The sequence below is a fragment of the Botryllus schlosseri genome, chromosome 8 (assembly GCF_051294905.1).
Source record: "Botryllus schlosseri isolate E-star chromosome 8, Bs_hap1, whole genome shotgun sequence".
Taxonomy (NCBI): Eukaryota; Metazoa; Chordata; class Ascidiacea; order Stolidobranchia; family Styelidae; genus Botryllus; species Botryllus schlosseri.
Window position 1 is genome coordinate 5382503 of NC_137243.1, and position 12036 is coordinate 5394538.

Consider the following 12036-nt stretch of genomic DNA (forward strand, 5'->3'; position numbering starts at 1 on the left):
TACCGAAGGGCTACTAATACACAATCCGAAATATTGTTACTGAGGCGGGTGTACGATATCCTCCTAATATGCAACGGGGCGTTTGGTTGGGTATCTCTGCATACCGTTTTAACGACATTTGTTTGTTTCTGGTATTCATGGTGTTTGTCGACTACTAAGGTCGTTTACACCATGCCAATTTTATTTATTTTTTCCGTAGCTGGCGACTTGTAGCACAGCCCACTTCGAGGTTTTTATAAGACACCGCTTACGCGGATGAGATGGTGACGACGAGCCTGGATAAACCTCCTACACTTAGGTAGGAATTCTGGAGTCGACCTCGGTCGAACTCGAACCCGTCACCCATTGGTGTTGTAGCTGCGGATTATACCACTACACTATCTCGCTACTTTTAACGACATTGACTGTGGGTATGAACTTATTAGTGGTACCGTACAGGTCATCGATGTACAAAGCTAGATCCAATTTTTCCACAGCTGTATTTTTAATTTGGTATGAAACAGAAGCATTCCAAGACCACTATTTCAGTTTCCTTTGATCCCGCGGAAGCGATTCACTGAAACCATAGGCACTATATGCAATGCGTCCTGGACAGTAACAATTTGACTTTGAGAAACACAATGGCCGGCACCTCAAGTTATCTTGTTGTCTTCCGATCGATATTGTACTTCCATCATCAACCTTTCTCTATTCATGCACAATCGCGGCATTCAGAACTGCAACAACCTTCAGTAACCCACTCCGCCATGTATTGATTGGTTGTTGGTGACATCATCTTCTTTTTAGCCCGCTTCTCTGGCCGGTTACGTCAAGATGCTAGTGGGATACCAGCGCACGGCGGAGCTAATGAAAGTGAGGGTATGCATTAATTTCGCGTTTTATGCAGCAGACTTGGAGCATTTGTATTCATAGCAGTTAGTAGTCAAGTTTTAAGTCGCCAACTTTATGATTGCTCGTAGTGTGTATTCACGAAACTCGCTTGTGCGCATTGCGTTCAATCGGATCCTCGTACGCAATCAATCGATAAATGAAATGCTTGTGATTATCAGGTGTCGTTGCGGGTATTTATGCCTCTATTGATGGTAAAGGGATAGCCGAAATTTGGACAACGGAAAGCAACTATATAACGACAACTATGACAACGAATAAAGACTCGTTTTATCTTGATAAGAGGCGCGTAACTGAGCGATGGAAAAGCAGGCGATTCCGTGGTCTTGGAAAAGTGTGTCTCACGCTTCAACCCGCAGTATCGTCTGGTAAATTCGTCGCCGAACGAAGGACGTGGAAGATAATTCAGCCAAAGTCCCCAAGGCAAGTTGTTGTTCCGGTTGATTGTGTAAAACAGCGCAGGTATTGAGATATTGCAACTACCCACGAAACTATGTGATTCTGATACAAAATTTTTGCTACAGAAGTGGGTTACGCGGCAGTCGTCAAGGGCCCAGTGAAAACCTCATCAAGAAAGTTTACCAGGTAGGCTGCAAGGAAAAGATTACTTTTTGGTGCTTGCGTGTGTGGAGTGTTTTATTCAATGATTTCATTAGCGGTATGTAAAGGTATACTACATTGTGAAGGGAGAATGTAAAAGGTATATAGCCTATACAGATTCCCGTATAACGCTTAGGCCAGAGGTCACAAACTCAAATGTGCTCGCGGGCCAATTTTCCAGTTTTGATGACGCCTCGGGCCGCAGCATTTATAAGGCTATTCTATTTCTTTCCAAGTAGGCCTTAATTGGCGGGAATGAATTGTCCTTGAGCCGATCCAGCAGACTGACAGTAAACACACATTGTCAAAATGTGATTTACTCTTGTATCAAACTATGCCTGGCACGAAAAGAATCATCCAATTTATAACTATTTGAATATAATTGTTGTCGTACTTGATATATAATAATTATAAGAGATATACACCATATGGGCGAACAAATGTATGATGCCATCATAAAAGCTATTGGGTTGTAATTTTTCAGCTACTATGAATATTTTGAATTTAACAGATCTATAATAGAGACTGATCTGATATCAAAACATTTTTAAGTTGAGCATTGTAATTCCAATCCAGGATTCGGGTATACTTCTGAAAGTAGGCTATTAATCTCGTGGCCAAATATCTTCAAATATAGGAGCAGAAAAAATATAAATATATTAATGAGTGTGTCCTAGTGATTGAAATGTCGGGATGCCGAACGGCCCATTGCTGTTACATCGTTGGAGCGTACTACTACGGTACTCGTTACCTTTAGGTGGCCTTAATAACATGGTTTAGCGACCAAATATGTAACTAACAGATTGCCAATGGTTGCCATAACTACTTGCTTAGTTAGCGAAATGCCAAGCTGCGACCTTCTCATCTACTACTACTACTACTATTCCCCTGATACGCGATTAGTTTGCTGCGTCCATGGTTCTAACAAATTCACGGCATTCCGAGTCACTCCAACTCCACTCGTGTCATTTTCATTTTGCCGTCAAGTTAGCATTAGTTTGAATTATTCTAAGAAAGGTCGCGTCCAAGTCCAACTCACAAATTCAGTCAGGAATCGTCTAAGGCAGCGGTTCCCAACCTTTTTTACCCGCGGACTATTCTCAAGCTCGCCTATATATCCGCGGACTCAAGCTATATATTAACGAAAATCAGGTTTTTTGATTTCTATCCAAGAGAGTTTAATACGGTATCAACGAAAAAATCAAGCACTGTTTTGCACTCAACACACACTGAATTAGAGCCTTGTCCTTGAACTTGCTTGACAAGTTTATCGAATTCCGGAATTATGGTTGTTAATGTAGGCCTACATCTGATGTCATCTACCGGTTGAAGTCTATTGCGATACTTCTTTTGATCATCGTCAGAGTTGAAAAGTCAGATTTACTCAGGTATGTGGTTGGAAATGGCAAAAGAGCGGTTGCAGCTTGCTAGCAAAGATCTGAAAGACTATGCTCCATCGACTGCACAGTGCACATTTGTCCAAAATTGAGTCAAAGAAGCCTTTTTAAAGGTGTCTTTCCATATCTGTCTGCTTTGCAATGCAAACAACTGTTCATGTTCAGTAATGTAGTCCATATTTCGAGTTCTACTGATAAATAGACAACTATAGATTGTTTCTGTGATGAGCACATGTCCCTACGATGTACCAATATCCAAATAACGTCTACAAGTGGACCATAAGTCGCAATAAATACAATAACACTCAGCGTATATCGCGCCGAAAACGCGTGCATACGTGTGTATGAAGAGCTGTCATAGGAGTTTATACCTGGCATTTTCGGTATGTGAATACTCATCGTCAAATTCCGCATCCAAGCGTACCAAATTCAAGTCAATCCGACGAAAATTGTACATTTTATAACCAGGATAGAATTGGTTATGACAATTTTACCAATGGGCTACCTCAGCCATAAATCAAGGGCATTTTGAAAAATTCCAGTTGCCGATAATAAGGGTTTATAGGCATCCCTGACATATTTGGTATCAAGCCAAGAAGATGCTACAGATGTCCAAAGCATACCCGTCTTGCCTGTGACACTTGCGACCAACTGGTTGCCCAAGACACAGAACATTTCAGGAGAACGAATATTGCTTGGAATGCTGAACAATTTGTTGTAGAGCTTTATGTTTCGTTGTCGTTGTTCTTGCGTTTGAAATATACGTGGCGAAACATCGCTTATTGAGGTATCTCTGATATTGCATTCCAAGCTACATTCATTGTAGTATAATTTATTAACTTGAAGGCATTTCGTATGACCCTCATCAAGAGTTAACGGCACAATAAGAAGCATACAGAAATAGGTTCTAACGAAAACCAAATTGGCAACATATGACGTAACAATACAATGATATAAAAGGAACGTTAGGCAAAGGCAGCTGTTCCGGTACTCCGACAATCTTAACAAAGAGAGCCCAGAAAATCGAATTATACGATACACGGAAGACGTTACACATACAATTACCGGTATACATTGTATATAAACTCTTTCTGCTTCTTATTGTGCCGTTATCTCTTGATAAGGGGCACACGATAAGTTGATAAATTGCACCGCAATGAATGTAGTTCTGAGAGCACTATTCCAGTTTAGGACCGCCGAGATATCTGTGCGTTTTATCTCAGAGCTATTAAGGTGATTACCATTTAAAAAGCGGTATTTTGCGAATCAAACATCACGGAGGAAGCCTAATTCTCAAATCAAAATTTAAAGAATCCGGACCAGGACGGGGCTCATTCACTTTCGGACCAAAAAGCTATTTTCTCCGTAAGGCTGCAATGACTTTGGTCCGAAAGTGAACGAGCCCCGTAGGTCTGTCAATTACATGTTCCGAAATCATATCGGAAGTGGAAGAAAAAGTGTGCCGAGCCGATTAAGTTACTGAAAATTCCTGTGTTCGCGGACTCACCAAGGACCTTCCGCGGACTCATTTGAGTCCGCGGACTCGGGGTTGGGAAACACTGGTCTAAGGGTTAGGTTTTGTCATCATGAATTGGGAATGTGGCGAAATAGTGAATCTTCCACTGCATGGTAGCGTTTGCAATTGACGTGATAGTGAAGTTTGATGAATAGTTTAAAGCTTTCGGAGCAATGTAAGTGGAAATGTTCACTTTATACCCTGAAAATATATATGTGACACTTATATATTTTCAAATTAATAAAAATCTAAAATGTCGTTGCGGGCCGCACAAAATGCTCTGGCGGGCCGCATGCGGCCCGCGGGCCTCGTGTTTGAGACCTCTGTCTTAGGCTAAGCTATACCAAATCGTAATCAAGAAAAAAAACTACAGCTTTCTAATATAAAAATATTCGTAAGTAGAGGCTATTAAACTGCAGTTCGCTTCTCTGACAGTGTAAGATACAAAACAATGCGGGTATACCGTAACGTGGTTTCTGCAGTTTCTATATGTATTGTACACTTGTACAGTGTACACTACACACACGCGCGGAATCACGCGCAAGTGTGGCGTCTTACATTCATTTCTTGCCAGTGTTGGATTTAAGTGGTTTTGTGTTTCCGCGCCCCTATACGTCGTTGTCATGATTAACGCGGCTTATTGCTGAAGCTTCGATTAGATCAAAATTAATGTCGGATCTATTCTTTTCTTCCTTTTGCACATTACGTTGTCATATGGAAAGTTCATTCCGCTGTCAAGCATTAAAGACCTCAACAATGTTAGGGTTTGTTCGAAATTGGATAACCAATCCCTTCCTGCGCGATAGAGGTTCATCCAGGCCAGTGGTATCCAAGCTGTCGGCCGTGACCCACAGTCCCAAGTCGTCATAACTCACCGTATTCAGACTAAGGTTTCAGTTTATTGCCGATAAAAGACTGACGCCTTTTTTCTTCTAGTTCGCAACTTGTGTTTTGGAGTACAGCACGCTACCTCGTGTCGCAATTAAACGATTGTGGTGCAATAACCAAAAACAAATTATTGCGACAAGGAGGCGCAACACTTGACCTTGCAAGAGAGTTAACAAAGCAAAAGCATTCATTAACTAGAATAGAATAATTACCTCAATGGATGCGTGAAGCCGTATTCAGCGCAAAGAGTAAATTACGAACGCAACTTGGTAATCGATTGGAATTGGAGCAATGGGTATGAGGTTAAGCTTATCCAAGTTAAAGCGGGTCTTCAAAACCTCGCTGACAATGTGCTATGCAGGCTCAACCATGGTATTAACACTGGTGTTTAAGGTTTATATAGGCTCCGCCTCGCTATCACACCCGTGTAAGCGATGTTTTATAATTAAGCCTAGAAGCGGGTCGTGCTACAAGTCGGCATCTACGGAATAAAAATTGATGACAATTGCGCCTGGTGTAAATGACCATAGTATAGTTGACAGACATAATGAATACCACGAACAACAACAACACTGGTGATGGCGAAATAACGAAATTTGCCACCGTAAAAATACTAATAGTATTTCTAAAAAATTGTGGAAATTCCTAATTATAATAACGTCGCCCCTATTGGTTGGAATTGAGTTGAATTTGTACAGTATCGTTTAGACAACGCAACAATTCCTCGGGGTTTGTAGCGAAATTTGTGCTTACGAGATCAAGTTCGCGCTCTAGTTGAAACTTCTGAACAATAATATCATTTTAGAATACCGTTGTTTAGCTGCATTTCTCTGTAGTCGTGCATACTTATTGATTTGGTTTCAGCATTATTACTTGAAATATTTTCTCGGTATCGGAAAACAAAATGATTTCGCATGTAAATGTCGATTTCATTCTCTTTTAATTGGGTCGCTTGATACAAAGCCAGGAGGCCACCGGTATAGGATCCTCCTCGCCGTCCGATCCGCGTATGCGTTGTGATACATAAAGGCTACAATACGAAAGTGGGACTGTATGCTCAAAGTCGGCATCTGAAGGAATCACGAAAAGAATAAAGGCCTGGTGTAACCTGACCAATGCACTCGAAACACCACGAATACATAAAGCACTACTACAATTCCAGCTTGTATAACTTTGATCAGCCAGAGACACCATATTATAATACTCGCGCGGTGTCGGGTCTCAGGGTTAGCTAAAAACTTCATTAACGGATTTGTTATCAGCAAGTTCCCATTCAGTGTTTTACTTAATGCCTGCGTTTTCATACATTTACTAGAACTTACCTGCTGCCTACCTGCTGCAACAGACGGGAAAGGCAATTTAAATGCCACTGTAGCATTCTGATTTAATTACACGAAAGGCCACCGGGACCCCTGATTAGATTTGTTTGTAGAAACAAGATCAATGTGAACGACAAAAATTGAATTTGTGACGTCAACGTCACCCATAAAAGTACTTTGCGGCATTCGCGTCGTGTCAGCTTGTTAGTATGAAGTCAATCTGGGTATTTTGCTTTTCTCAATTGCGTGATTAACGCCGTCGAACATGACTAATTAATAATTGGGGCATTTAGTTGAATGTTCATTTTTAACGGTGCAGAACTTAGCTTTGCAATTTTGCGCTGGGTTATCGTTAATTAGATTTATTTTTAATGGGACTCATAATCACGAGAAGTATCCGCTGTTCCTATCGATGCCCACCGCTATCTGTCTACAGTCTGTGGAGATAAATCCGCTCGTACCCGCTTTATTAATTTTGCAAAACGGCAATCAAATGCTGAACGCATTCAACTGCTAGCAAACGTTTACTTAAGTCGTCTTGCGCCAAGCCGCCAACCTGGTGATTTATCATATAGTTATCATGCATATCAAAACAGCCGCTAGGAGTCACCATGCCCACACCATAACCATGGAGTTTTTGAATCTCTGTAGCTTTTGGATCAGTATCTATCAGTATCAGTTTATTAAACTTTTCATCATTTCAAATCACCACAAAACCGCGATGCAGTGAAAAGATAGGAAGGTGTCAAAACGACTTGGAGTAGTCTTTGAAATCAGACAGACACCCACATGGGCCGAGGCGTTTAAAGAAGAGGCATGCACGTAAGGCAAGCGACAAAATGAGATGACACGTGTCGGAAGGTGAGGTCCCACCGACCAGTGAATATTAGGTGATTTATATCGTCGAAATTTCAAATCGATCTCCAAACTGGGCCTTGGACCGGGAATGAGCAACTAAATGAGTCAAGAGTTTAGAAAACAGACAACGTACAATTGTACACAACAACAGGCTTTTTGCCTGGGCTAGCAGAGGGCACTCTCACTCTCACGCCTGCAATATTTGGGCCTTCAGTCATTGTGTGACGTCGCTACTGAAAGAGTTTTTCGCGACGCAACGTCGCTGTTGAAATTTTTGTGCCAGTTTAGATATTCATTAGGTCAATGCCGATAGCCGATATATTCGATCGTTTGTAATGTCAATGTGTTAAATTTTCTAAATAACTAATATTAATAATATTCTGTTTTCCATCTTTGCTAATCTGTTATTTTATTTTAATTTAATTTATTTATTTATACAATATACACTGACGGATGTCCTTACGCGTTATTTGCGACTTTTCGTAAATGGCAAGACGGCAGCCGAAGACACCCCATCTTTCCAAAATAAGGTTCAAGCTGTGATGATCTTACTGGATTATCACCTCTTATCCCGAAATAATTATTGATTGCTCCTCCCGCGCTGTGGTACCGACTGCAAATTTCGCAAGCCAAGCGAACATAAGTGACTCGGGCACTCATCCGGCTGTCATCGATTTTCGTCGATTCGTGATTGGTTAAAAATCACGTCACCTCCCGCGGGAACTACTTTGACATTATTTGTGCCGGGATGAGTTGTTTCGATTGCTTATCGCTTCGAATCGATAGATTGCGAATAACCTTTGGCACTGCATTTTGTCACGCATGTTAATTTCCTTTCACAACTGTAGAATAATAGGAATTCCGAAGACTGTGTGTAATGAGGTAATTGACTGCGATTTCATCGCGTAAATTGCCTCGAATATTACTGCGACTGCTAACGTGACATTCATAGAACTTGTGACGTCTATGGATGTACGCTAAACGAAATGACGTCACCGCTAATTAGGAGGTTTGAAATGTATGCGAAATACAGTACCGTATACATTGTACACAGTAAGTTACATGGTAGAAAATTGGTACAATCATGCACGAAAATATATTATCATTTCCACCCGGGATATACGCCCAGCGGTGATGCCGGTATTATAGCCCTGTGATTGCAATACATGTTAGTGTTGTAACTGGTTTATGAAACCGGGCTGCCGATCGAACACAGCCATGCATATTTCTAGTATAGGCCTAGGTTACGGATGCCGTGGACATTTGACACGGGTCGTGAAATTACTGATCTGTTTTTTTTTCAGTAAGCTAAGCCGCTCAGCATATAACCACTAACCAGGCTTTAATATTGACTTTGAGGGGAAACAGAATACATCACGCGTAAATTTTACCAGGTAGATACTGCAGAGGGGTGGATTGTGTTCGATCTTACGGATATTTTCTCAATGGTCATGACATGATACAGCGAGCATGCTGAAAACATTTATCTACATGGTAGCCTAACATTCCTGTAAATAAAATTATCTCAAACAATGACGAACTTCACAAGCTCTTTTGTGACCACGAACGCTCAGATTTGAAGGTTCAAATCTTCTCTTACTGCATAACTCGAATCAATGCAATTAATAGTCCATCCGCAATCCGCATTATAGTGCTCCAATCATTGTGCCGAGCACTTATAACTATCCGTTCAACCGTTTCACCTTATATACGTTACAATCACGCACGCTAATCTTTTGATCCCATGTCCACAGTGGTCATTTAGACACGCTTGGCTCAACTTACTATCTATTCACTGTGAAATCCGAAGACCGTGAAAGTGTGTGATCGTGTTAACAAGCTATCCTGGTAATTAGAGGGGGAGTCTCATCTTTGTCCTCTTGTTAATGCGCCCGCCGGGAGTTACGGTGCTTTGCAATGAACTGTGAAAATGTATGTTGATCCATGTTTCACACGCCGGGAAGCGACTAACGAGTGACATAGTGGGTTAGACCCGGTCTAAAATAATTCTTCAGTTTTGCAGTGACATCAATCGTAAGGTGGCGCTTTCGACTCGTGATGTAGAATCTAAAATTCACGCCATTAGTTTCATTGCGCATGGTGGCGCTGTAACGCAGAATATACCGTTCTGTGACCGATATGCGATTTTTTTTGTCGTTGGCGATGCACACGTCAGAAAGTAAGTATTCTAGGCCTGGTTTGCCTAAACACAGAAAAAATTCAAGTATAAGTAGAATTAATCTAATATCATAGCCACTCGAGGAAGTTTTGCAAGTAGTACAACGTCTCTGACCACCTCTGAGCAAGATTACGTGTCATGGACGTTATTGGAAGGCGAAACACGATTTAGGTTTAGATCCATGATTCGGGGCTATCGGGCTCTATTTACGCTTGCCCATAAATTCTTAAAAGTGATTCATATTTGGATCCAGATTTCGATCATTTCAATATTAATATACTATAATAATCATTTCAATATGAATATACTATTCAATTGTATATTGAAGTTTTGTACCTCCAAGAAGCCCTTCAAAGATTTCGATCAGTACGCATCCGTGAAACAGTAACGGTAAATTTCCCTCCGTAGTAATCACTAGTCTCTCAAATTATCTCGTATGAGGCATCATACTTATGGTGTAGCCGTTTCCTTTTGTCACTTTTGTTATCGGCTATGCCTTTCCCAGAAGCATACGTCATTGGGTTGACTCGATATTTTGGTGTCCTTGGTCTTTTTATGTTGTTATTCACTGTTTCTTTGCCATTTTGGGTGACTTTTCAACTGACGATTTTCCCCGAATCGCAGTTAGTCGTTCGGTACGTTATTACGCTGATGTGTTTCTCAATGATCCCTTTGTCGTCAGTGATCCAATGTATATGTCACCTTAACTCGAAGTAATGAGACGTTACGGATGTCTAATTATTGGCGACGGATAGGTTATAATACGCGGTGAAATTTGCATTCAACCCAAATTAGTGTTAATATGTATTTACTAATGGTTTTAGACTTATTGGGTGCGTAGTCTACAAATTTTCATGGCGACAAATTAGTATTTAGATTGTGAAACATACAGATGTCTATCTGGGGCTGATATTTTGACGCATAAGATCGTAAGTCCAGCGTAAACTTTTGTCTCAGTTGCGCGGAAATATGCATAGTATTGCAGTGTGACTATATACAACTATACACACACACACACGCACACTGATGTTGGAGTTGCTATATATGTTGTCTCGCGTGGCATAAAGTTTACTGTGTCGGCGTGAGTTTTTGCTATTCCAAGATTATGATCCGATTTATCCATGCCTTATGTGTTAATCACCCATGCCATCATGTTGTGCTTGTGCGCTGATGATACATTCTTACGGAATTTACAATAATAGGATTATCTCCGTCTAAAATTACATGGCAATACATAAATGTCTTGCTATTCTGTCACTTTATTGTTCGACTTCATCGTTCATTGCATTCGTGAGAGGCATCACTATATCATCTCGCGTGAATGGCACTTTCCCCGTATCTGGGTATAGTTACCCGCGGGTAGAGTGTTTTGTCATGGTTCCCTTCGTTTTACGTGGTATATACTGTTAATCGATATGATGGTACGAATGCTAGTAATGACTTTGACATTCGTGGTTGTTTTTGTAGGTAATTTTTTCGGGATGCAAGATCATCTTGGTTAATCCAGTGGTTCCCAAGCTATTTTAGTCACGGTCCCCCTCAGTTGTTGCGACTGACCAGTGACCATGTCCATTTACTTAGGAACATATGTACGTACAACCAATAATTTTGCGGAACTACCTCTGCATTTATGAATGCCACAAAAGCACTAAAGCGGTCGGCTTACATCGAAAACGCGCCGAAAAATCAGGTGTTGAACTGAAGTACCGCCAGAAAAAAAGATCATGAAACGTACACTTATAGATATAACAACATCCAAATTCAAATAAGACTTATCGGGAACCTGTTATTGTGTTTTTATTCCAAAATAGGGAGTGGACTGACCGTTCTACATGTGTTTGTGTGCCAACCTATAAATTGCGCCTCGGGTCGATGTGAAATAGATTGAATCTTAATATTTAATCGTGTCAATTTGCAACTCACTCACGGACCCCTCATGGTCAACCAGTTCCCTGAACTTTTAAGTGATTTAACCACCATAGACAGAAATCTAGTATCCTGCTTTCTATATACAATAGATAATATAATTCGAGAATTCTATTCCGCCCCCATATGTTTTGCTTGTTTCACAAATCCATATATTGTCGTGTGACATCTATTTGCAATTTCACCACTTTATTTATCTATAGAGGCCTGACTTCTTGTGAAAGACTAATGTGTTTCAGAGCAAACTCGCCACCGAGAAAGCTGTAAAACTGCGAAGCAAGAAGGTGCCTCTCCCGTTGATCAAGTCATCGACTCCGAAGTCCCTTGCGCCAGGTTAGTCAAATGATGGTACAAACAAGCGTAGACTCTTCGCATTGACGCCTGTAAAGGTCCCGGGCTGATGTAAAGCGTTTAACTCTGATGGATATCAGATCTCTGCAATACTTGTGACTAGGTTAAGATATG

At 40.9% G+C, this 12036-nt stretch overlaps 1 protein-coding gene across 1 annotated transcript in view; it reads left to right on the forward strand.

Moving 5' to 3' along the window:
* The first annotated feature begins 798 nt into the window (after positions 1 to 798).
* The window catches only part of LOC145443973 (uncharacterized), a 69000-nt gene continuing 57762 nt past the window's right edge, over positions 799 to 12036 (forward strand). The window contains exons 1-4 of the mRNA XM_080321874.1: positions 799 to 858; positions 1172 to 1350; positions 1413 to 1473; positions 11811 to 11904. Of these exons, the coding sequence (XP_080178000.1) occupies positions 814 to 858; positions 1172 to 1350; positions 1413 to 1473; positions 11811 to 11904 (379 nt within the window). The 5' untranslated portion in view covers positions 799 to 813. The remainder of the gene's footprint in view (positions 859 to 1171; positions 1351 to 1412; positions 1474 to 11810; positions 11905 to 12036) is intronic.